Genomic DNA, 26533 nt, shown 5'->3' on the forward strand with positions numbered 1-26533 from the left:
TATACACACACTCTGCACTGTGTTTATTACATACATTTGTAAGGTCTAATGCAACAGCCCTACAATAAATCCTTACAAAGCTTATTGTACTCTGTCTCACGGACTGTGTGTTATGGAGGTGTGCTGTGGTCATTTTTGCAGCTGTTGTGGTGTTGCTGTACTGGGCTGCGTAATACTGAACTGTCCGTCCATTCCACCGTTCACAAGGATTTATTGCAGACCAAATGAGTTAGATTGCACTGTTTTATGTGGGTGTACTTAAGAAACTGGAAACTCAAGTTGGGTTTCCAGCTGACTTTTCAGAAAATCAGCAAAAGACAATGCTCATTTGTGCGCTTTTCCATCCACAACTGTTACTCGAATACTGGGGGCTGATTTATCGAGATAAGCAGTAGGTGGCAGTCAGTTGCCATTATACCACTGCATAGTAGAGACCTCAATGACATCACATACTTAACAGAGCCCCAGTTAAACCTCAAATGAAGAAAACTAATGGATGTGTAAGACAACGAAGAGAGCGTGCATTGGTCTATGCAATGACAGTATCTCACGACCGTACATCATAATATATTAAATTAATCTGTTTCCATTGCACTTATAGTCGCATTAACCTGATATTGATACACCAACTTTTTTACCTCCCACAAACATAGAAAAATTTCGAATTCACATAAAAACAGGCGGATGGAAACACACTCATTGACAGTGTGTCATGGAGGTGTGCTATGGTCATTTTTGCAGCTGTTGTGGTGTACGTCTATTGCACCATTCACGGGGATTTATTGTACTTAACCTGTGGCTCAGTCTATCTCATCCTATATCTGGATATACCTGTGATTAATGGTTGGGCTATGATTTCATTCAGAGGAGTCATTTAGCAGTTTTCATCAGTTCACTGTGGGTTGTGTTTGAGAAAAATAAAGTTAATGTATGGGAGCTTTGCTTGATATACTTTGACGCATACTATGCATGCAAATTTATGCCAGAAAGAATGTCTTACATCTTGACTTGTCATTACTATCATCACAATTCAATGATATCAATACTAATGAGACTAAATGTGTGCTGCATGTTCCCCACAGAAATAGGAACCCTGTAATACTCAACATGTGATTGACTGCAAAGTGTGAAAGTTTCACAAACTTTGTTTTCAAAGATGGGGTTACAGTATTGATGTCTATGGAATGTAGAAGTATAGTATGTTTGTCAATGGTTGTGTCTATCAACTGCATCTAAAAACAAAGCAACGCACTGCTCTTTCTCATTGAGGAATCTCATATCCTCTCCCATATCTGAAATCCAAATGTCCTGTAACCTCTCAACCTCACACAACCTAAACTCCCACTGCACCACCCACTCTCTATCCTGGTGCCAGACACCCTGTCCTCACTAATACAAACCACATGGCCCCAGAGCGCTACAACACACTGCGTGCCTCCAGCTGCCCTTGCCGACTTCTCATTTAAAAGAGAGGAAGAGAGTGAGAGCGAGGGAGCCCCCTCCCCTACAACACACTCCAAACCACCATCCAAGCCCTTCAAATCAACCCTGCGACCCACTCCCTCCCACCTCTCTTCTGTACCTCATCTCTTCTCTGGGTGCTTAATCTCTCCAGCAGGCTCCAAGAGAGCCAAGACAATAGTCTCACTGTTCAACACTGAACCCCGCCACTTTGCCACCATTATTAACACATTTTCAAATGCCCTTCTCAGAATTTTATACTACAAACTACACTAACAGCCATCATGCACTTGGCTCCGTGCTTTTGGTGTTTTTCTTCGAGGACCCAGAGAGCACAAAAGCCTCTTTTACTGCCCGTTGTTGAGGTGACAGCTTTAGGGACTGAGAAGGGAGGAACAACATGGGCGGAGTGTTTGAAACACACAGAACTGCAGCAGCTGTGTTTAAAGGGACTCCTGGAAACAGCTGTGTGTGGAGCTTTAGTGATTATGCATCTTTTCAAGTATTTTGGCACAACTATAGCAATAACACTGACTTACTAACAAGCATGTACTTTATAAATACACCTTCAATACATGGCCATAGCACACATGGTTTATTACAGCACATGAACAAATCTACATTTGGATCCTTGTGGAGGGGCCTAATGCTGTTTGGGGAAGGGGACCACAGTACAACTGAGACCATGCTGTACTACACCAAGTCATGAAAACATACCAAAACTAAATCAAACTCACCCTCATAACAAGTAACTCAGAAATACAAAAGGCTTAGTTATTTCCACATATTTGCGCCTAACAAGACTCCCCAGAGGGAGCACAGTCAATACCATGGCCAAAATTAACCCATTAAGGTGCACTGGTGCAACAATCACCCGCCACTATTAACTCTCTATTAAAATGTACCAAGTGTGCACAATATAAACTTTTCTAATGATAGTGTAAAAACTAGTTAAATGATTCGGATGAAGGCCCCTGTCATTTCAGTTGATACTGTACCTTAAAGCTGAGGTAGGCAGTTTTATTTTGGCGTCACTGGGCAAAAATCCCATAATAATTTTGCATAATTGAAATTCAAGTGGACTGAGGGGACACTAGACTTCTTTACCTCTTCTTGGCTCTGATTTCAGGCTTTAGAAAATCTAGCCTGTGACAGGGGACCAATCACAGGTCATGTCAGAGAGAAGGCATTCCTATTGGCTGTTTTACCAATGCAGCTGAGGGTTCATGTCCCTTCAGATGGTGAAACCCTGATTCAGTAGCAGAAAAAGGTGTGATACCAGCATTGGCAATAGCTGCCCACACTGCAATGCAACCAACAAGAGGAAGATGGACTTATCAAAAAGAGTCTCACAATAAATCAATAAAAACGTGTGTTAGTATCGGTGGGACCTTTTAGAGATGGAGATACAACTTTCCTAACAGTTTAGCCTTCTGCCAACCAGAGCTAAAGGCTCATAGCTGCAGCTTTAAGTTAACATTTTATGTAGCTAATGTTAGCTGGAGTCTTGAATGAGAATGTGTATCACTTCAGACCACCTCGCTAGGAGGAGAGCACGCAGCAGCTCCGAAGACGGCCCATCAGTCAGCCGCCACAGAAACCAGAATCCAGCAAGCGCAGACCCCAGACTAACCACCAGCTCAGATAACTTTATGTTGCTGCCATTACACAGATTAGACCCGGTGCTGCTGCTGGCCACCAGCCTGCTGTGAAACCTGGCGGTACAGCCGCCAACAGAATGTCCGTTTTAGCAGCTGCTGCCTGATCTCCTCCAAGTGAAGCAGTTCACAGTGGCAGGGAGCAAGGCGGAGGGACAGTTGGGTGGCTAGCAAGCTAATTCTTGTAGCATTTGCAGTCAGATAAACAGAGAAAGGGTGGGGCAAGAATGGCTGAGCTGATGAGCTGCGGGCGACTCTACAATGACTGGGGTACTGTATGAAGCATGTGCATATACCTGAGGTCATGTGGTGGGAGGGGCTTGAGACAGAGAGGAGAGAGCTGCAGGAGGAGGATGCATTTTTATATTCTTTGATTGTTTTTTGCCTCTTTCAGATTTCCACCTTCTCCATCTTTAAAGATACCCTGTGAGTTTTCGACCACTGGTAGCGCCATGAAGCTGGGTCCCTGTTTTGTTTGTACTGCGCACATGCACAGGGACATACAGGCACATACATGAGCATCCTGGCAGCACGATATGCAGTTCTGCCACCAGTTTCACGTTACATCACTGATCAACAGTTGCCAGCGGTGACATGCAAAGGGGTGTAGCAATGCACCAACAAAGGCAATGTAGAACTACTACCAAGTACACAAGGATGTAAACAATTCAAGATTGGACATATTTTAAAAAATTGGCTTTGTAAATGTTTCATGAGGAAGAAAATACATCCAACATGTCTGTCAGGCCTCGAGGATAAACACAAAATGTGTTTTGGTGAGGAACACTGAATGTAAACATAACTATGTTTATTTAAAAGAAAACTTGTCCTTTGGAGTTGTCCTGCGATGACTTTAATGGCGTATATCCCCAAACAAATCAGCAAATAATCAAATCACTTCAAATGACACACGCAGTGAAACTTGGGCTTATGGAGCTACAATCTCTCGTCTGTCTAAAATGAAACACATCATATGAAAACATACAGTACACTGTGGGGACACACCAACCTCCCTGGAACTGGAAGAAAATACAAATTATACAAATATTGCAGATTTGTTTCTACAAATTGTGACATTAGCCTGTGAGTTTTTGCCAATATATTCTATGTGTAGTTCAGTTCCATCCAATGCTGTAGTCTACACCCTCCCTACCTTGCTGTGCACTCAGTGACCAGGTGTCCCTGGCAACCCCTGAAGGTCTCCGCCCTGCCCTGTTGAGGACGGTTGTTTGCACGTTTTCATACATAGCTGCAGTGTGTGGGCTTCTCGCCAGCGCCTCGCCCATGCTCCGCACACTACAGAGGGGACGGGTTTTTTTTTATTGTTTCTCCCCACTCAGCTGTAAAGCAGGAGGCTGGAGGCTGCTCTGGATTAGCCATGCTCCGTGCAGGAAGCTCCCAAGAGGGCGCCATAACAGCCTGTTGTGGAGACCCCCACATTCACTGAACTCTCCTACATCACCATCTACTCCCTCGCTCTGCTTGCATCATTTAATCTCATCACCCTCATCTCTAAGTTAGTTTGAACTCATTGTTCCTCACAACACACCCATCCATCGGTGACTGTAAAAAGGCAAAAGAGAGAGGCGAGTAATCCCAGTCCTCCATCTGCCCTAACTCTGGGGCTTACAGGGCTTACTGGGGGCCCAGAAGTGTGCTCACTGAACACCCTCGCTATTTACGATCTGCCTACAATCGCTCTTCAGCAGCCTCTGCGGCCCCCTAAAGTGGACTGAGCCCAAACCCAATGTAGCACGACTCTTTGAGGTCATCTACTGCCATTTTGCAATAATGTTAAAGATGCAATTTATACAAAAACAGCCTTTTTATCATGGTATGTTTTATGCCTCCATATGGTTGCTTGCTTTTCTTTTTTTTCCATCTCCAAGTATCTGTGTCCTGAGCCCCGCTTATGTTTCCAAAGTAAAAGACTTCTCAGCCTCTTAAAATGTGCTTTGAATTAGCTTTTTATATTTCTTGATATTTATGATTTGTGCCACTCCTTGTATTGTCTCTTTTGATAAATACTTCAAACAACATCAAGGGATAATCTTGCTTTGATTCATCTGCCAACAAGCAACAAGAGAATCATTTTCAAGGCCCTTGTGAAGGCTTTGGTGTTTGGGCCAAAACTTGCTGCCTTGCTCATGTGGTAGATCAAAATCCAATCCATTTCAGTTACCAAGTTATGATTACAATATTCTCCCACTGACCTAATGTCACAACATTTGGAGAGCTGATAAGTCACCAGTTTATCAAATGCTTCAGCTATTCTTTTTTAAATGTTTTGAAATTTGCTTTGCATTTCTAAAGTGTTTCCTCTCTTACTGTGTAACACCGGTCAGTCCTTTTTCTTTCTGACTTTGACTCACCCAGAACGAAATCTGGCCATGAGTGCGCAGTCCAGCCAGCATGTGAAGGGTTACAGCTGCAAACGTTTTCCCTGGCTTGGCCTGGGCCCAGAGGCTTAATAAAGGGAATTAATGGAGTGCACTATCTGTCAGATTCCTAAACACAGCTGGAGCGGATGTCCATCGCCCCCAAGCTGCCCAAAAAACGCACTATCCTACTTCAACAACATACCCTCTCCCCCTTCCCCTCACATTACCCCCTGAGTGCTGACTCTGTGAAAGAGCCCCAGCTGATTGTGAAAGCTGTTTATGTATCATCACTGACGGTAATTACACAATGTGGGATAACAAACAGGGGGAATGGGAGCGAGGAGGGGGAGCTGCTGTGAGTGTGTTACCATGGAGTGAACGTTTTGGTTACGGGGACAGCTGCTGTGATGGCACACAGGGATACAAGTGATCTGTGTAAATATGGCCAAACTAATAATACACACGGTGTACTCACAAGCATGTGGCCGGCCTTGTAGCACTTAACACAATGCCGCCAGCAAGGACAATGCTGTGCAAAACCTACAAACACAACCCTACTAAAATAAACTACTGCATTACTATAGTGTACTATAAGAACTCTATAGTGTCTATAGTAAGTTTGTGATGTTCTATAGTGTTTTTCAACAGCTATTGTATTACAACAGTTTTTTCTGTAGTGCCTTTTTATTGGCTGTAGTGGCCCTGACATATTTCAATAGTTACACCATGTATTCTTTTATTATATATTATTTTAAAAAGCATTTAAAAACCCACACTGTTGAGTAGGTCCATCTTCTCTCTCTTGGTGCTTGAACCTTTCCTTCATCCAGAGCAGGTACTCTACCTTGTGCCAACAGTTTTACGTATATGAATATTATGTATCCATAGTAATCAGACGCAACCAAAACGTCTAAGTTAAAAAAGCTGCACCCCTTGTTTCGATGCATTGAAATAAGGAACGCAGCGGCCTCATTACCTTCTTGTATTCTGCATTTAGATGGTAAGGTAATTACCTTTCTAGTCTTCCTAACACTCAAAGCGCTTTTACACAAGGAGTCACATTCACTCATTCTCACACATGTGGCCAGGGCTGCCGCACAGTTTTAAGACTTGGACACACCATTGGCATAGCCATCAGGATACTTCGACATACGGAGTGGAGGAACCATGGATTGAACCCTAGATCTTCCAATTAGTGGACAAGCCACTCTACCACCTGAGCCACAGCCTTCCCCTAGCATGAATAAGTAATTTGTTTTAAAACTGTGTCATCTTTGTCATTTAAAAAGCAATAATAGTAATAATCAGGATAGAAATACCACATATTGTGCTGCTGAGTCAACTTTAATCAGAGCAGGAAGAATTCCTCCAGTGTAACAGCCATATCTATAGTAATACTATGATGATGTTCTCGTAAATGTGTGATATTACTATAGTGTTTTGTTTGGTGTTTCTACAGTAAATATTTCAGGTAATATTACGGCGTTGCTTAGGGCCCTGTCAACACGTATACAGACATTTTGAGATTTTCCTCTATGTTTTGGCCTCTCATAAACACCACAGACTGTATACATATTAGACATAGTTACCATTATGTCAACCATTAGCTTGTGAACTGGCGAGTCGATGAACTGCAGTTCCGCTTTTTTAAAAACGCCTTCTAAGGTGCAGATTTTTCCGGTTACAGACTATGTGTGTGTGGACATATAAAATCGAGAGTTTGAGAAACTATAACATGATTTCCTCAACTTGTGCATGCTTATTGTTGCTTTGTGTAATAAGCATGTGCTACAAACAACCACAACAACGGCAGACCACACGTGCGCTAACGTTTTGTTAACACTGCTTGGCCTATTGGTCCTCCTCCATGTCTGTGGTTTAAGTTCAACCAGAAACAACCATTTTGGATCAGGCGCAGTTGAATCAGCAAATAGCGGGACACTTTCCAGAGTGGGATTGTTGTCGATGAGGACTGAAGGGAAAACTTGAACATGTCCAGAGCATCCCTCTTATGTTTGAGTGAGCTCCTGCAACATTAAATTGAACAGGAATCACCTGTGATGAGATCTCTGATTGGTGTTTGGAAAAAGGTAATATCAGCCTGTACACTACTGCGTTCGTCATTTTTGCGTTCTAGTATGAATGAAGATATGTTGTGAAAAGAAGGTCATATGAACACAATATATTTTAGAATGTTGGGGGAAAATATCTGTATCCGTTAAGAATGGAAATACAATCATCATAGCAATACTATACAATATGGTATAACTATAATTCACTATATGGTGACCATAGCCAACTCAATAGTAATTTTCTATCTTGTGTTCCCAAAAAAACATGGAATTACTAAAGCAATAGTGATTTTTTGTGTGGTATGTTTACAGTGACTCCTAATGGTAATACTATAGTGTTTTTTGTAGGGGCTTATACATATACCAGTCAGTCAGTTCAAGACTTCACATCTGATTAGACGCTCTTGACATGTGAAAAAGAACCGAAAACTGTGCTTAATGTTTGACTTTAAAGTCAGGTAACATGAGTAGCTTAATGTCAAATGCTGAAAAGGTTTAATGGAATACTTTCATCAAAAATTCAGCGCATGGATGGGCTTTCAAGAGTATTCTCTCTGGGGAAGGCAATTAATTTTTACAATTTCATGATAGTTGAAAGAGTCAGACTTTTTGGCAGCGCTCCATTTAAACTGCAGCCTAAATGAATGGGTTTGTGCCAGCAGGAAAAACAAACTGGAAACAGAGGGGGGTAGCAGGGTAAAAGGGGACAGTAACACAATCCCTAAAAACAGACTTTATCTGCTCTGACTATGTTTGACAGGGTTCTTATGCAGAGACCCAGGGGAGTCAAGATTTCAGACGGCACTGGCAAATGGCAGATGGTGTCAGAAATCATTCAGCGAGAGTTTATCTTTATCCAACTGACTGCCACACTGCAGCATTGTGCAGCCACTGACAAAGAGTTCAGGCAGTAGGGTATGGATGTCTATGTCTGAGAAAATGCACACTGGCGGGGCTCCAAAAGCAACACAGAGGGTTCAGAATTCACCCCAACATGTTCTCCAACCTCCTGGGACCATCCAGCTCACAAACTGGGTCAAGGTTTATCCTGGTTCATGTGCAATTTTCTGGGGTCATCAAGGATCATGCTGAGTGACTTAACAGAGACACAGAGGACGGCTTTCAGAGTCGAGGTGTGACCTCACCAGTATTGCATTAATGGTCTTCTGTCAAGTCAAAGAGACTTAAGGAAAGTTGGGAAAATGTGGTCTCTTCAGTTTCATGGAAGTAGATGGCAGTTGAAAAACTGACATTTGAAAAACTCGACAGCGATGTCTCTTTCCAGAAGTCATGACCTGGTTACTCAAGATAATCCACAGACCTTGTTGTGAGTAGTTTCATGTAGGAACTATTTTCTTTCTACTGAACTACACCAACCAACTGTATCATTGCACTGAAGGTGCAGAAGGAAGCATGCATCTACTGTTAGCTCACCTAGCACCGCTGAACTAGCTTTTTTTTTTTTTTTTTTAACGTTTTGAGAACCACAGGGGGGTCCCATCTAGTTTCATTATATTTTTGGCACCAGACTGTGGTAAATTGTCCCTTTAAGGAATGGTATACATTTTGGGAAATATGCTTATTCACTCTCTTACCCAGAGTCACATGAGAATATGAAGCTACAGCCAGCCACCAGTCTTACTGGAAATGAGGGAAACGGCTAGCCTGGCTCTGTCCAAAGTTAAAAAAAAAAAGATTACAACCAACTAAATAACCCTCCCCTCACCTTTCTGTTTCCAAGTGTGTAGTAGAACTACAGTGGTCTTCAGGTAACGTAACAAAATAAAAGGCCCTCTCTAGAGCAAGGTCTTGGTTTGTCTGTTCTGGGCTTCTGTAGAAACACAGTGGTGCAATGTGTTATCAACCATGACCTCTTTGTCCTTACTGCCTCTAACCTCATTGCGTTGATGTGACTAATGCTAGCCAATCACAGCACAATAGGGCAGGACTGGGCAAAACACTCTTAGGAAATAAAATGTGCTGGTGCAACTTGGCGGGCTCCGTGAAAGAGGACCCACTCCTTATGTAGATATGTACGGCTCATTCTAAGGTCACAAAAACACAATGATTCTCGGTTTCAGGTGATTTTACACTACAGAACACATAATTAGGAATATTAGATTTCATTACTGTGAATAAAAACCCTTAAATCCTACACACTGCAGCTTTAATCCATAAAAACTGAGGTGTAACTATAACAAATGATACAGGAGTTTATGTGCAAGACAATTTCTTGGCCAGAAGAAGTGACTTCCTGAAGTCTTGAAAGGAAAAAATAAAAGAATTTATGTATAATATATATTAATATATTTTATATTTTCCTTGTTTTGTTGTCACTGTGAGGTTGCCAGGCGACTAGCAGAGACTCAATAGTCACAAGTCTGCTGTAAAATGACCATGCAACAACAACATGGTGATGTAACCGGAGAAATCAAACCCTGTGAGAGAGATTAACACCTTCCTGCTGCGGGCTTTAAAGTTTCTTTGTCTTTGGCATTGTGTGAAAAATAACCTGGTCACATCACTTCAACCTGATCCCAAAGGTTAAAAGACACTGGCCTGGATGTAGTTATGAGGGCTTGTTGTTTGACCCTTGGAACTGACATGAGGTCAGACTCCAGCTGTGAGCAGGCAACTGTAGGATGGCTGTTACTGTAGGGGCAGGGTGAACTGCTCAAAGGACAACATACTGCCTAATTTAACAAGAGGATTGCATATCATCATGATTTGCATGATGCCATTAAACAGCCAAAAAACAATTATATTGAATTAATGCCCAGCCCTTCTCATGAGATCTGATGATTAATGTGTACTGTCTGGCTGCTTTCTCACATACAGGTGAGACATACTGATATGGGCCTCAAAATATGCTGACAAATTAAACGGATCATACATTGTATGATATATTTAGTAATACGATCCCTTCGGCAGTGAATGTTGAGGGAGGAAGCTATCTGCAGGTAAGACTGTTGGCCTAAATGTTACCTCCACACAGATGCCACAGCCAAGGTGGTATGTTTGGCTCTAGGGCATTGATTAGCACAGTGCATTAACATCACATCACAGCATAGCTGCCAAATAACCATGCTGCTCTGCAGGGGAAAAATAGTGAGAAGATAGGAGCTTTCACTGGAACAGACGAGTCACAACAGGAGTCTTGTAATGAACCTGTTGACTCCTGAGACACCACCGGATAAAACATTCGGCTGCGTTAACAGTTATAATTTCTGTGATCTTTGTCTCGTGCGAGCCCAGTCATCAGAGGAAAATGTTGGCATTTAGGGTTTCTGCAAAGCACGGACAAGTTAAATTTGTATGTTTTATATGAATCATATCAACATTTCTTAATATATGAGCTGACTTTATAATTGGGAGGTGGAGAGGAAGGTGGATGGCACAAGATCCTGCCAGCTGCAGACCACTGTTGGAGACCAACAAACAACGAAGCCAGTTGTTGTTTTTTTAGCAAGCCATCATATAGCGCCTTCAGTGTCTTTTTAGCCACCAAACCTGGTTGCTTTTTAGTGACCTGTTGCTATGTTTCCACTGGAGATATTGCTGCATTTCCTGCCGGGACAGTGCCATCAAAAGTGGCTGTTTTTACCGAGACATCACTGTATTTTCAGCTGTGATAGTGCCACACAGTGCAGTTGATTTTACCATGTCATTGCTACATTTCCTGCAAGGATAGTGCCATGAAAAGTGGCTGTGTTTTACAGAGACACTGCTGCATTTTCAGCTGGGAAAATGCCATAGAAAACTTTTTTTTTTTTTTTACAAGAGATCACTGCATTTCCAGACAGTATTGTGCCACAAAAAGCTACTATTATTTACCAGGACATCAAGGCATTTCCAGTGAGGAATGTGCCCCCCAAAACCAGGTATTACACCAAAACACAATCTCTTCCTAACCATAACCAAGTAGTTTTTGTGCCAAAACCTAACCATGTTAACCACAGTGTTGATGAAACATAGTTCCAACATACGCGATACATAATAAAGTACAAATTAATCCGTGTTTTGCAGAAATGCATAATTTCAATATTCATTCTGGTGATTGGGTCGCTGGTGCTAACCCTGCACCCCACCACTCTTCAAACTGGTACTCAGTGGTGTGGGCTTCAAATACCAGCAACACTTGCTTATGTTTTTTTCTCTTTAGTGCCTTTTCACACATCTAAAAATATCAACAAAATAAATACACTAAATATATCTGCCAAGCTAATTAAGTTATATTTATAGCCTTGGTTTTAAAATAAGTTCCAAGAGTAAAGCAAGCAATGGGAGTTCATTAGATTTAAGCAGCAGAATGAGGGCAGTGTTATCACAAATGGCCGCTTTGTGCCCCGTGAAAAATGAGCTTTTTCTTCAACAGTCTCAGGGGAGGAGGCCGGTGACTTTCACAATTTTCCCCCCATGTAGCAGCCGCTACATGGAGGGGCAACCATGGGGGGCTGTGAAGGGAGACGCCGGTCCCTGTGAGCACAGGGGGGTCTGAGTCTACCTGAACAGACCACAAGGAAACCCTTCATGAACCACCCTCCCCTTTCTTATTTACACTTACAAACACACACGCACATGCATCCACACTCACTCACCCCCCCACATACACACACACACACACACACACACACACACACACACACAATGGATCTTATACAGTACTTAGTGTAATATGTACACTATAATTCTACAGCAGTTAATTAAAAAAAACGTATGACATAAAGTGCTTGTGCCAAGTTGCATTAATTCAATCGAGAGTCTGTACATGTATATTCCAAACTTTCTCTCCCTCAGCTTTCACTACAGTACATGCGAAGCTGTTTCAAGCTGCCCACACTGTTTGTTTGTTCAGCCCCAAAAGGCTTTCCCTGCTGGAAAGAGTGGCGGTACACTGATGTTTACTGTAACCATATTCCATTTCAAATGCAGGTAGCTTTTTGCAGTCAATGCTCTAGTGTGGTTGACCCTCTTGATCTCATCTCCAAACAAAACTGCACAAATTCACCATCGACAGTATTACATACTCCAACGCCTGTAAGAGCTGCATTGACATCTGACATTATAAACAATGTCTGCCGATGCAGTTAGGAGCAAAACAAGGTTGGAAAATGTAACAGGGGGTGTTTAGAGATAGTATTTGAAGAGGTGCTTGTCATGATCGCAGTTACACACACTGACATGATTATGATGGTCATGACAAAACTACAGTCCCCATGTATTGTTGTTTAAATCAAAAATAACAGGACGATAATGTGTACTTAGCTAGATGATGTCACATGAGCATTTCGTTATTTCTGATGACAATATTTCTACTAGAATCACATGAGTATCACAAATGCTTAAATGTAAATATCGTTCAACAGCTTGGCCTTGACCTGAGAATGTGTGGCCGCCCTGTGTCACTCCTACCCTGTCTGTGAGACTGGCCTGTTTGACTCGCGGCTGGTTACGGTCCATCTGGCTTGGAGAAAGCTGCTCCCTCAGGGCCCTGCTCTCCTCCAGCTCACTGACCTCAGAGCTCTCACCTGGGATACGGAAACAGATCATGCATACAGAAGTGTCAATCCTGCCACATGGGGTATAGTGATAACATCTAGCGAGGCAGATTTATTGTTTGTACTGCGTGACTTCAGTTTGAATTAAAGCTCTCTTTCCTACCAGCTGGCTGCTCTGCAAGGTTACTGGTGATGATCTGCCGGATGCGGGTGCGGACAGGTGTAGGCATGACACCGGACTCCTGTCCATCACCGGGAAGTGTCAGCGTCCTCTCTCCTGAGCTGCCATCAGAGTGAAGCAGAGACTCCTCCAACTTCTACAATCATACAGTCACCCCAACATGTCACATAACTGAGCAGACCCAACTCACTGAGGTTAGACTTACTTAGATAAAAGTAGTGACATTACTTTTCAAACTTTACTAAAGTAAAAATACAGAAAAACAAGCAACAAAATGTACTTACTCAACAATTACGGTGCTCATTATGCAGAATGGAGCCTTTCAGAGGTTTATATATTATGTATTTTATATTATTAGATGTATGGATGTACTTTATTGAACCCAAGTTGGGAATATCTTTTGTTAAAGCTGCAGGTTATTAGGGTATTGCACGGGAGCAGTAAAAAAAACTAAAATATGAATACATATTGGATTATCATGATTAATTAATTACTATGGAAGTGACACTCAAAACTGCGCTGGCCAAGTTGTAGATTATTTTAACTACTAAATATAGTTTTGGGGGATTCTTATTTATAACATTGCATTATATTGTTATAGTTATAATATGCAACTATTACTGAGAGATAAATGAGGTGGAGTAAAGAGCACATTTTTTTCCCTCTGAAATGTAATGTAATAGAAGTATGAAGTAACATAAAATGGCAATTACTTTGCACTAACAAAATGCACTGAATATTTCAATTCATTAGGGTAATTAATTCACTTAGACCTATTTAATTACTTTATTGTGGTATTCGTGATAATTTACATTTCAAGTAGAGGAAAGCAACTGAGTACACTTCCTCAAGTACTGTACTTTAGTGCAATTTGAAACACCCTTTTTCTGCTACTTTATCCTTCTACTCTATTCAAATGATGTATATTTTACTCTACTACATTTAGGCTAAAATATTATTAGAAACTGCTACTTAATACTAAACTATATCTATATAACCTTGTTAAAATTAGCTTTGTCTTTACCAGCTGCGACATCATAATGTTCATGTCATCAGTAATTTTAATACAGTAATAAAATACATATTATTCTGAGATGAGGCATTTTGCATAATGAGTACTAATGGTATATTTTGATGCTGTTAATTTACTCAGGTAAAACTTTGAATGTCTGACTTTTATTTTTACTTGTAACAGACAGTTTCTACACTTTTACTGCTACTTTTACTTTGGTAAATTATCTGAGTTATTCCTCTCTCAATAGGTCTTTTTGACAGCAGCCATTTTGACTCGTCATAGTAGGTGTTACTAAAACCAATACTGCCCTATTTAAATATCCTATTAAAACATGACAGTGTGAGTCAGCAAACACAACACCAGGGCCCTGAAACTGAAGCAGCTGGCATAAATGAAACTCAGCCATCTTTAATTTCGTTAATTACTTAGCTACACCTGTGATTTCCCTGCTGTGACATGCCAAAGTGTCAACCGTGAAAAAAAGCCTGTTAAAATATTAAAGATGGCAGCTAACACAGAGGAGAAGTTATACCCACCTGAATCACAGCCTCCAGTCTGGGTGAGTGTGCACCTTGCTCCCGTTGAGAACTCATGTCAAAACTGGCCCAGCCTCAACAATGACACGTTAGCTAATAACATTAATGGTTTCATTCGACGAACATTAACGTTAGCTTAGCGCTAATAAAGTTTAAGGTAGAGAGAAGTCAAATGTTGACGCAAACAAAGCACAAACTTAACTTCACGTTAAAATAATGTCACAATAAATACGTAAAGGTGGCACAGAGCTGGTACCTGCTCACAGATAAGCAAAGAAAGTTGAAAAGAAATCACTGACACAACTTTTTAGCCAGGAAACTTTAGGAAGGACTGCAGGCAACAAGCACCGCTCTAATCCCAGGTCGACGTTGCCAAGGTGACCAGGCGCTTCCGGGCCGTTGCCATAGAAACAGAATGCTGGCTTGGGTGTTGCCATGGCAAGACGCCATGAGAACAAGCAACTGGATTCCAATGGGTTAATGATCATCAAGACAGTGAGGACAAATTGAGGAGTGTTTCCACAGAGAGGATTTACTCTTTTTTTTTTTTTTTTTTTTTTGGACAACGTTTTAGGAACACATTTTATTAAAGGGTCATTACTGTTATGGAGAAGATTTTTTTTCTGCATAGGAGTAGTGCCATTTTTAACTCTGGAACACATATTGGCCAATCTCAGGTGCTCAAATAATAATTATTATGGGTGGAATGGTTTATATACGTCAGGGGGGAAAATGTTGTGCTAAATTAGCTTTAGCTCTGTGAGTGATCCAGATTTATTTAGCTAACCGCCTATACATAAAACAGAACTTTTATAACTATATCAAATATGTTTTTGAATTTTGTTTTTGATCAAACATTAAAAAGTTTACGCTTATTCAACTTTACCCTTCGAGTTCCCTCCAAAGAAAATTATGTCACTTCCTGAAAATCTGCCTTTCAAACAGGGTAGACAATGACTTCATACACTAAATAATGAAGATGATAAAAAAATATATATAACAATCAGCCAAAACATTAGAACCACTGACGGATGAAGTGAATGACATTTTTTATCTAGTTACAAAACAATGTTCTAGCATTCATATGGAGCTGCATTTTATAAATGGACCTGCATTTGTATAGCGCCTTTCTAGTCATCCGACCACTCAGGGCGCTTTTTACACTACGAGTCACATTCACCCATTCACACACACATTCATACACTGGTGGCCAAGGCTACCATTCAAGGTGCCACCTGCTACTCAGTTTTTAAACACACTCACACATGAACAGCCATTGGAAACAATTTGGGCTTCAGTATCTTCGACACACAAATACTTCGATATGCAGACTGGAGGATCGAACCGCTGATCTTCCGACTGGTGGACGACCCGCTCTACCCCTGAGCCACAGCCGCCCCATATGAATGCCACTTGACGTTCTCCCCATCCAAACACAGTTGCAGACCAAGCCCCATACCCCCCTCATGGCAATGGAATTCCCCGCCAGCAAGATAACACACCCTGCCACACCACAAAAAACATGTTCAGGAATGACCTAAGGAATGTGATGATGAACTCAGGGCATCCAGCTGGCTTCCAAATTTCTGAGATCCCAATCTGATCAAGCATCCGTTGGACGTAGCAGTACCCTGCCTCATAACGGGATATAAAGGCTCCGTCACCGATGCCCCACTGCCAGACACCACAGGACACCCCTGTGTCCATGCCTTGACAGGTCATATCCAAGTCAGATCCAAGGAGGCCCCACCATGAATCAGGGGTACCTCTGGGGTACTGACACATCCCACAAATGCTAGATCAGATTGGGGGTTCATGTTCCTCGGGTCATTCCTGAGCAGTTTTTACAGTGTAGCATGGTGCATTGTCACTGCCATCAGGATGTTCTGTTGCCATGAGGGGAGGGGGTACTTGATCTGCAATGGTGTTTGAGTGTCAGGTGGTATCCACATGAATGCCAGGACCAAAGATTTCCCTGCAAAACACTGAATTGTAACAAGATGATCAATGTTTTGCACTTCATCCGCCAGTGGTTTGTATAAAGTCATTACTCTGTGTTTGTGTGACAAAGTAGACGTTAAACCATTTGCAGTGTTGGTGAGTAACTAGTTACATGTGATTAAATTCCAAAATGTTGGTGATTACAAAGGGGTTACATCTGAATAAATTCTTTTCACTTAAAAATTTATATGTAGAATATCATTTTGTTGCTTTGCATCTTTTCACCATGCAGGAATCCCTTTTTTTTGGCAGAGCCTATTTCTGGATATTTTTCAGCAGTTTAAGACATCTGTTAGAAAAGTAACCAAAAAGGTAACTGGTAAATTTTCACCTAATACATTTCAAAAGTAACATCTCCAACACTGGCCATTTGTTATAAATATCTGACACATTTTAAAGAAAGTACGAGGACATAAACTATGCGGGCATAAATGTTGCTACATATCAGAAATGACCCTAATAATAATCTGAGCATTCCAAACTGGTGATGTACAACCAATAACAATAATAAAAATCATGCTACAAAGATTTATTGATTCACAAGCTCTATTCAATAATACACAAAGGAATTTGGATCTCAAACACATGATACAAAGTATAAATAAACACCTGCTCAGCGGCCGAGCAAGGCCCTAAAAACAGCCACGAATACCTGAGAATCATGTAACACACTATTCTGGGGCACAATGACATCCTGGGATCAACATTCCACTTGTGTTGTAACACGGTATGAATGATAGTAACACGTCTCTGTAAACTCTCTGACCCTGAGTTTAGTCCCGTCAGGACAGGAGGCCATTATGCTGACTCCATGGGGAAAACCTCAGGCCACTGGGATGGGTCGAGGAAGATGGTGCAGACTCCGCTGTAGAACCAAAGTCTTGGCAGGAAGCTCTCCACCTCCCAGGTGTTGGCGGCTCGGTTGTAAACCTCCACCTCCACCCCGTAGTCCCCCTCCATCCCTTTCCAATGGCCTCCGGTGACATACAGCTTCCCATCCAGCGACACCAGGCCGCCATTCTCGTGAAGCATGTGGAGAAGCTGGACCTGAGGAGAGGGGAAAGTCACGACACAGCTGAAGGCAAAATAACAGGAGAATAAAACTGATCTTTTTTTTGCTTTAATCCTCTGAAATTAGCATCGATACTGAGGACTGTCTAAGTCTACCTTCTGCCACATGTTTGCCTCTGGATCATAAGAGTAGACTTTCTTAGTGTTGTCGGCAACCAGATATATGATGCCATCCACACAGACGGAACGAGGAGAGGACAAATACTTAGGGATGAAGGGCGAACATATACTGATCCAGCTGTCTGTAAAAAGAAAACAAACATGTAAAAACATATGATTTAGAAAAATGGCGCTCAGAAAGAGGGACAGGGAGAGGCGGGGCAGAATATGCGTGTGTGTGTGTGAGGGAGAGAGAGAGAGAGGGAGAAAGAAGCGGCGGCTGCGGGGCGGAGAAACAGGCGTGACAGCGTGCAGCAACGGATCATATTGATGTCAACGATAGCGTTGCATTCCATATCTTGTTTTAAAAAATATTGATATATCCAAAATATCGAGATATTGCCCAGCCTTACTATGAACCAATCAATATTTGGTTAGAGTACTAATACATAGCAAGTAAGAAAGCTATCAGAAGCTATTGGAAATGAAGCTACATCAACAGGACTGCATACATGAATGAAATACTGCACATGCATTTCTAAATTGTAACATGTAATTTAATGATTACTTGAACTATCAAAGCCCATTAAAGGACTGGTGTTAGAAATGATACATGTGTACAGTACATCAGACACTGCTTCTACCACTGTCAACGTTTCTCTGTTCTTGTTCCTTAAATGAATAAACACATAATAAAAAAAAATACAATAATATTGCTAATAATAAAACATTTTTTAAATTGTCATTATTTAATTTAGAGTTGGGTTAAAAAAAAAAAAAAAGAGCTGACCCCTTGGAGACATGAGGTTAGCGTAAATCATCCTTACCTATAACAGGATTGTAACACTGCATAGTCAGTGCATTGTACTTGACAGCACACGAGCCAATCACATAGAGCCTCCCGTGACACGCCGTAGCAGTGAAGTTAGTCACGTATTTCAAGGCCGGGCACGTCAGTGCCCAGGTGTCGGTGTAAGGGTCGTAATGCTCGACTTCAACACGATCTGACGTTGTGCCTAAAGGAGGAAATGTAAGTAAAATGAGTGATGAGATCGAATCCCAAAGGAACAGTCCACCCCAAAATCAAAAACATATACATTTCCTCTTGCCTGTAGAGCTATTTATTCCTCTAATTTGTCTTGGTGTGAGTTGCTGGGTATTGGAGATTTCGGCCGTAGAGATGTCTGCCTTCTGTTCAATATAACGGAACTAGATGGCACTCGGCTTGTGGTGCTCAAAATGCCAAAGACTGAAAATATGTATTTTTGATTTTGGGGTTAACTGTCCTTTTAAAGATGTGTGTTGGAGCAGCCCAAACGCTCATCTAAAATACTGCCCTGTTCCTCGAACTTGGCCATCACTGAAACTATTCAACCACAAAGAAGAGAGCAAATTCTTACAAACTATCAGCACAGGTCAGCGATTGAGGGCAGATGCGCTACTCCTCAAAGTTTTCCATTGCACTGCAGGTTTAAGGCACCACATGCAGGACTATGTTTATTTTATTACCTCCAATGACGTAAATCTCCCCGTTGAGAGTTGCTGACGTGTGGTTAGTCCGAGGCCGGAGCATGGGTGCCACGGTAACCCACCTCCCCTCTCTTGTGATGTACTTCCAGGTCTCTGTGGTCGACCAGGTGTTGGTATTCGAACCTCGCGAGCCCCCTGTCAGACAGACAAGAGCACTTTGTCAAAAGTGTCAGTGTTTTACATTCCTCACGAGATTGGTGCTCAAAACTGTTCATCGTTTTTTATTTTTGCCCCTCAAGTTTCTGTGTTGCGTGCAGTTCACTCACCTGTGACGTATACATCATTGTTCAAAGAGACCATGGCGTAACCCCACTTGTTAGGGTTGGGGAAGTTAGGGAGCTCATGCCATTGTTCTGCAGAGTAGAAGAAAAGCGAGGTCATGTTTGAGCACCATGCAGAGGGAAAGCGAAGTTTTCACACAGAGATATATTAAATGAAGATCAGCTCATGTCTTTCCTCGGCAATCCAGGCTTCTGTCTCCTTCAGGCTTGATGACTACAAAACACTTTATCCTGGCATCAGCAGGAAAAACATCCAAGGACTTGACTTTAACTCATACTAGGAAAAGCGACCACATCACACCGATGATTGTGCCTGTGCTGTGTTTCCCCCTGAACTATGAAACAGCGTCACCCTCCCAATCAGATCTGCCCCCTCCACTGACTCGTCTAAGTCCAGGCTCAAAACCTACTTTGACTCATTAGCGTTTGAGTCCCCCTGATGTGGCTTTTTCTGATGTGTGCCTGTGTGTGTTGTGTCTCTGAAGATATAAGCTGTGTACCTGACAGCTGTGTTTGTGTCTTAGCGTCTTATTCCTTTCATACAGCACTTCAGTCAACGTGAGTTGTTTTTAAGTGTGCTCTCCAAATGAATTTGAGTTGAGTTGAGTTGAGCTATATCTGTGATCTGCTAATTCCCTATAAGCCTGGTTGGTGCCTGAGATCCTCAAGCGTGGAGGATCCAAAATCTCAACTTGTCACTTTAGATGACAGAGCTTTCACTGTGCAGGCCCCTCATTTGTGGAACCCAGGAAGACACACTCAGGGACCTCATTTACATCGCCTTTTAAAGACCCAGTGTGGAGGATTTAAGGGGATATATTGGCAGAAATGGAATATACTATAATTAGTATATTTTCTTAAGTTTGCAATGACCTGAAAATAAAAAGTTGTGTTTTTGTTTCCTTCGAATGAGCCGTTTGTATCTACACAGGGAGCAGGTATTCGTTCATAGAGATCGCCATGTTGCACCGACGTGTTTCTAGAATGGACCAGCCCAGAAAGAGCCAATGGCGTTTTTGCGTTTTTGCATTTTTGCGTTTTTGCGTTAGCCACCACAGTAAAAAGCCCAACTGCATGAGCAATGCTGGCGTTCGTGAAACTGCTTTATTTAGTGTTTCTGGCAGTTTAAATCACCTGGTTCAATTGTTTTTGAAAGGGGGGACATTTGTGGATAATTCAGCCTTCACTTCCTGAACATCTGGATCTTGTGTTATCAGAGTAAAAAGGTGACTTCACATTAGCATGTATTGAACTAGCCACCCACAACGACCTGCCAAACTGTGTCAGAAATACATAGATTTGTAACGTGAAACTGCATTATCCAGTGTTTTTACCAGTTTCAATCACCTGGTCTGTTTGTTTTGGAGAGGACGAGACCTCTGTGAATAATACGGCTCACAGTAAAAACCTCCTGAACATCTGGATCAGAAAAAAGTAAGCACAAATTACCTTACGAGAGGAAAGTGGTGAGCACATAACAGTATGTTGTGGGCAAGCCGCCTGTGTCTGAGATGCCAAACAGTGTCGGAGATGCACTGATTTTTAGCGTGAAACTGTTTTATTGAGTGTTTTAGTGGTTCTAATAGCCTGGTTCATTTGTTTTGGAAAGGAAGAGACGTCTGTGGATAATGCGGCCCCCCAAAAATAAAACTGCTGAACAATGAACACTCAAAGAATTCTGGTCGGGAGAAGTTTAAACTGGATGCAATCTGCAATCACTGTGAGACGCCACCAAATCCCTCTTAATCTGACACACTTTACCTTAAAAACTCAGTTCAAACTCAGTCGCAAACACAGTGTGCACATAACAGATGTATACCAGAAAAATTAGGCAAAGACACACAAATGTCCTCATTGAAAAAGTCAAAGTTAGGTCAAGACAGTTAAAGAACACGTAACTTTTCTGGCACAGCTCTCACCATTGTGGTTACAGTTGTCATGCCTGAATGTAAAACCAGAAATCTTAAAATTAAATGCAGCAATCTTTTTGTTAACATCCCATATGAAAATCAGAACACGGATGCCTTCTTCCAGCTCTGCACAATAAAACGCTCGTTTGAGGAACTGAGAAGACAATCCAATTCTGTCATATCCAGGCCGCATTCCCGCAAAGCTGTTTTTCTGTCAACACTACATTTAACGACCTGCAGCACAGCTGCCAAACTGTTTTTAGGAACACAACAAACATTTCACAACAAATTTTTGTCTTGAAATGGATTCTGAATTTAAACAAACTTGACATTTTGAAATGTGCAAAAAAAACCAAATTGTTTGTACTTGTCTTTGTGTTGTAGAAGGCAAAGTTCCTGGGCAGCAGTCGTTGCAGTCGTGGGTCTCTGTCTTCTTCATCGGAATCGTCTTCATCATCTGAGTCATCCAGTGAACGTCCTCCCATCACCAGCAGCACCTCTTGCAGGTTTGGTTGTGGACTCTGAGAGTTGAGTCTGTCCGTCTGTTCTGGCGCCAAATCCAGCTTCTAGAGGAATAAAAGTCACAATTGTTTTGAAAAATCTGCTCAGATTGTGCAAACAAAGATAAGAGAGGAAAGATGGAGGAAGTGTGAACTCACTAACCTCTCTGTGTATTTTGTCCACAGTCTCTCTGCAGCTGGGAGAGGCCTGCACCAGGCTGTCCTTCAGCAGGGTGTCAGCCAGGTAGTCCAGGCTGAGTAGATGGAGACGGGATAAGGTGAGGATTTCAGGGAGGTGGCAGAGCCGAGACTCCTTGTGGTGCCTGACCCATTTCAGGATGGCCTCTACGCGGGTGCACTCTGTCCGGATTTGTAGTCCTTCGTCAGACAGGCAGGCGACCAATCTCTCCTTTCCCAGCAGTAGGAACTCCTCACCTTGCTGCACAGCCTCAAAGTTCTCCAAGAGGAAGGCCCACGCTTTGGCCATCACCTCAGGGCACCCATGGATCGCCCCAAACTCCAGTATTCCCAGGCAGTTGGTCGCATCGATCTGGTGCTGAAGGTATCGGCTGCACACGGCTCTCACCGTCTGGAACTGCAGCTGGCTGGAGGTGCAGATCAGCCCCTCCACATTGCTCTGGTTGATGGTCAGTTTGCCTGTGTATGCAAAGTCCAGCAAGCAGCTGAGTATATCAGGATCAACGTCACGAAGCTCCACACGTGCAGCTATGCTCTCCACAAAGTCCCCTGAGAACATGGAGCGGAAGTACGCGCTGCAGAGGGCCAACACGCCGCGGTGACAGGGGAAGTCCCGGCCACCCGCGCTTAATGTTACATCCACCAGTTTGGGGTGAGAGCAGAGGGAGCGCAGGCCCTCCAGGATGCTCTGAGGGTGGGAGGACAGGCAGAAGTCCAGGTCATCCACATTGCGCACCATGGTCAACAAAGTAGGTCAAATTGTCCTTTGGCAGGGAAAACGTGAGTTTAAAGCTTACCTGCAAGTGTAGAACAAAATACATTAAGACATGTCTAAACAATGTTTGTTTTTCAGAAAAGATTAGCAATAACTTTACTAAGAAGTTAATAATCTTATCTCAAAATTATTTCCCACATAAACTTTTACACGACTTTTCAAGGACCCTTGATATTTTTATTTTTTTTTCCCTACTTGCTCGGGGTTTGTCAAACATCTCAGATACCAACTCCATTCAGACATGATGTCAGTGAGTTGACGTACAGGAAGTGAGAACCCAGATAGATAATTATGAAACATATGTTTAGCAAACAAAACTTCACACATTGATACATATTAAAGCTATGTTAAATCGAGAGCTACAGATAATATATCTGCTGTTATGTTACATCCCAAGACTTTTCCAAAACTTTTAATGATTTTGACAAATTCTAAGACTTTTTTAGGCCTGGAAAAATCTAATTGTGAAATTGCTGTGCTGTATTTAAAATTGTGCAGCCCTGATAACAGGATTGCGTCATACAGAGATACTACACCTTCAGGAAAAGCTGGTGTAACAGGAACAGTGCACAGTGAACAAAACATTGTATGACAATTATTTTGTTTTTATACTGAATGATAAAATGTGTTTTTGTAATTTTGAGTCTAAAGTTTAGAGCTTAGTTAGATCAGTGGTTCTCAACCAGGGGCCCTTCAGCAAACTCCCAGGAGTCCCCAGAAAAATGGGGAATATTGTTTTTCACTATCTAATTCAATATAGAGGTGAGCCCAGTGTGAGTGAGAGTCATATGGGTGACTGTTCTGATCAGGTTTCACAGCGTCCACGGTCATCTCCTCAAATGTAATTGACAATTATAGAATTCTGGTCTTAATCATTCTGGTTTTCAATCATATCTAACAACCAAAATCTTTTCAGATGGAGGTCCTCGAGGCAAAATCTTATCAAACAGGGGTCCATGACCTAGTGTGTATCAATTCAGGGGTTCTCAACACAAAACAATGTTGAGAACCAGTGAGTTAGAAAACAGTTTCTCCTCTGTGACCTAAATAAAATAAAAAGTGCCTTGTTTTCTTAAGTGTTGCATCACTGTGTTGTTACAAGGACTACAAAGTACTTCTGGCTCGTGATTTATACGATATACTGTAACAGCATGACTCTAATCTCCTCTGAAGCCAACAATAAATTACATTTCCTGTCATCAAACATTGTAAAATTAAATAAGAAACCAACAACAAACTCACCACAGGAGCAGAGCATGGAAACAATGGCTCATCCTTCCAGTAAAAAAGCTGTTTGCAGCTGAGCGGCTGGTTAGATCAACATGGAGTGGGCAGCATGGCGAAAAGCTTTTGCCAAGTCATTGGGACAGGCTGCCTGTCTTTCAGTTATTTATAGGACTGAGAGTGACGCTGGGCTGAAGTCAGATTCCAAACAACAAGTATGGAGCCCACAGCTGCTGTTACAGGCACATATTATTCTCAACAGGCCTGAGAGTGAGCAGATGAGGTAACTGACGTAACACCAACTTTTTTTGTATGTCACAATAATTGATCAATAATAGCTGTCACTATGCAGGGCAAAGTGCTGGGTGTCTATGTAGATGTTAAAGGTCCAGTTCACCCCCAAACTAAAAATACATATTTTTCCTTTTACCTGTGGTGCTATTTATCAGTCTAGATTGTTTTGGTGTGAGTTGCCGAGTGTTGGAGATATCTACTCTAGAGATGTCTGCCTTCTCTCAATTATAATGGAATTAGATCGCTGGTTCCCAACTGATGGGTTGTGGTCCAAAAGTGGGTCGCAGGTCCATTCTGAATGGACCGCAAGTGACTTGCAAATGTGTCAAGTTTGTAAAAAACACACTTCATTTTTAAGTACAGTAAGTTTCTGGCACAAAGCTTTTATTTTGAAGTGCCGTTTCCTGCTGTAGAGTGAGTGACTAGCAGACAGCTGCTTGACAGAGACAGCAGACTAGTCTGAACACATGGCCAAATGCAAGTATGACATTGAATGTGTAACACTGTGTGGACCTTGAACTGACTAAGGAGAAACCTGGACCCCGTGGCCGGACCAGTTGGGAGCCACTGCAGTAGGTGTCACTCAGCTTGTGGTGCTCAAAGCGACACAAATCATACATTTGAACTCAAAATCAGCAGTGATGTCTCTTTCTAGAAATCACTCAAAATAATCCACAAACTTTGTTTTTGAGGAGTTTCACGTAGGAACTTTTTTCTTTCTATCAAACTACACCCACCAACCGTATCACTGCGCAGAAGGAAGTGTACATCTACTGCTAGCCCACCTAGCATCACCGAGCTAGCTAATGTTACAGCTGAGCTGAGGAGGACACCATAAATGTTTACCTACAGTATGAGCCTCTCGTCCATGAGTAGATGCATGCTTCCTTTTGTGCAGTGATATGGTTGGCGAGTGTAGCTTCATAGAAAGTATGGGTGCTGGAAGGTGCGATAGTGGGAGCTAATCAATAGTGTAAACAGGCTAAGAAAGACCAGGAAGTTTTGGAGCTGCTTTTTAGGGGAGCAAAGCCATCAGGACTGAGTTTTATGACAGATTATGATGGAGCAGACAACGAGCAATTGTAATGTCATGATTTCCCCAGGAGTTGTAAGTGACTTCAGTGAGCAGACAACTGGATGTACACATGCAGTCCAGGGAGAATTTGTGTCTGAGGCGAGGGAGCACACATCCATTGGACTCCTGGCTGATGTAAGTACATCTGAGCAGTTTTCCTGTAGCTCCTGTAAGTGTGCAGGTTGCACATTTACACAGTGTAGCAACCCTTAGCCAAAATATGTTCCTGCTCCCAAGGAAATAGTTCGTACAAGAAACTGCTCACAACAAGGTCTGTGGATTATCTTGAGAAACCGGGTCATGATTTTTGGAAAGAGACATTGCTGTTGAGTTTTTCAGATGTGTTCTTTTGGCACCACAAGCCGAGTGTCATTTAGTTCCATTGTAATAGAGAGAAGGCAGACATCTCTCCAGCTGATATCTCCAATACTCAGCTACACACACCAAAACAATCTAGACTGATAAAGAGCACCACAGGTAATAGGATTTTGATTTTGCAGTGAAATGTTCCTTTAAGAGATGTGCGGTTTGATTAAAATTGCCTTGAAAACGTGAGAAATGAAAAGAAGATGTAATGTCAGTGAATCTTATCAGTTAGTTTTTACTCTCAGAAACACATACTAACACTTCAGGCACTCTGGCTTTTGTTATAGGGCTGGGTATGGTTCAAATTCGATACTTAAGTTCTAATAGCTGTACCAAAAATATCTACAAAATATTGCTATGTAGAAACATAAAAATCCTTTTCAAATTTTAGTGAGTTTAATGGTTTA

General features: G+C 42.0%; 2 protein-coding genes across 2 annotated transcripts in view; both read right to left on the bottom strand.

Moving 5' to 3' along the window:
- Positions 1-17188, bottom strand: part of crocc2 (ciliary rootlet coiled-coil, rootletin family member 2) — a 51509-nt gene extending 34321 nt beyond the window's left edge. Inside the window, exons 1-3 of the mRNA XM_033621208.2 lie at positions 14803-17188; positions 13234-13387; positions 12985-13100 (exon numbers count right to left, since the gene is read on the bottom strand). Of these exons, the coding sequence (XP_033477099.2) occupies positions 12985-13100; positions 13234-13387; positions 14803-14859 (327 nt within the window). The 5' untranslated portion in view covers positions 14860-17188. The remainder of the gene's footprint in view (positions 1-12984; positions 13101-13233; positions 13388-14802) is intronic.
- A 132-nt stretch (positions 17189-17320) lies between these two features.
- Positions 17321-24648, bottom strand: klhl30 (kelch-like family member 30). The gene is made up of 8 exons (XM_033620937.2): positions 24410-24648; positions 22358-23189; positions 22062-22260; positions 19770-19856; positions 19483-19638; positions 18801-18989; positions 17971-18116; positions 17321-17850 (listed from the first exon to the last, which is right to left on the bottom strand). The coding sequence occupies exons 2-8, from the start codon at positions 23129-23131 to the stop codon at positions 17602-17604; spliced, it is 1800 nt and encodes a 599-aa protein (XP_033476828.1). The 5' UTR covers positions 23132-23189; positions 24410-24648; the 3' UTR covers positions 17321-17601.
- Positions 24649-26533: the final 1885 nt, after the last annotated feature.

This window comes from Epinephelus lanceolatus, chromosome 6 (genome assembly GCF_041903045.1).
Source record: "Epinephelus lanceolatus isolate andai-2023 chromosome 6, ASM4190304v1, whole genome shotgun sequence".
In the NCBI taxonomy this organism is placed as follows: Eukaryota; Metazoa; Chordata; class Actinopteri; order Perciformes; family Serranidae; genus Epinephelus; species Epinephelus lanceolatus.

Bases quoted from the DNA above. Each gene is read 5' to 3' on its own strand.
- klhl30 (XM_033620937.2), bottom strand. From the start codon at position 23,131: ATGGTGCGCAATGTGGATGACCTGGACTTCTGCCTGTCCTCCCACCCT. The intron at 18,117-18,800 runs GTAAGGATGATT...TTCTTTTTACAG, and splicing joins GTGTTACAATCCTGTTATAG to ACAGCTGGATCAGTATATGT. The intron at 17,851-17,970 runs GTAGACTTAGAC...CCCTCTCCTCAG, and splicing joins AGGCAAACATGTGGCAGAAG to GTCCAGCTTCTCCACATGCT.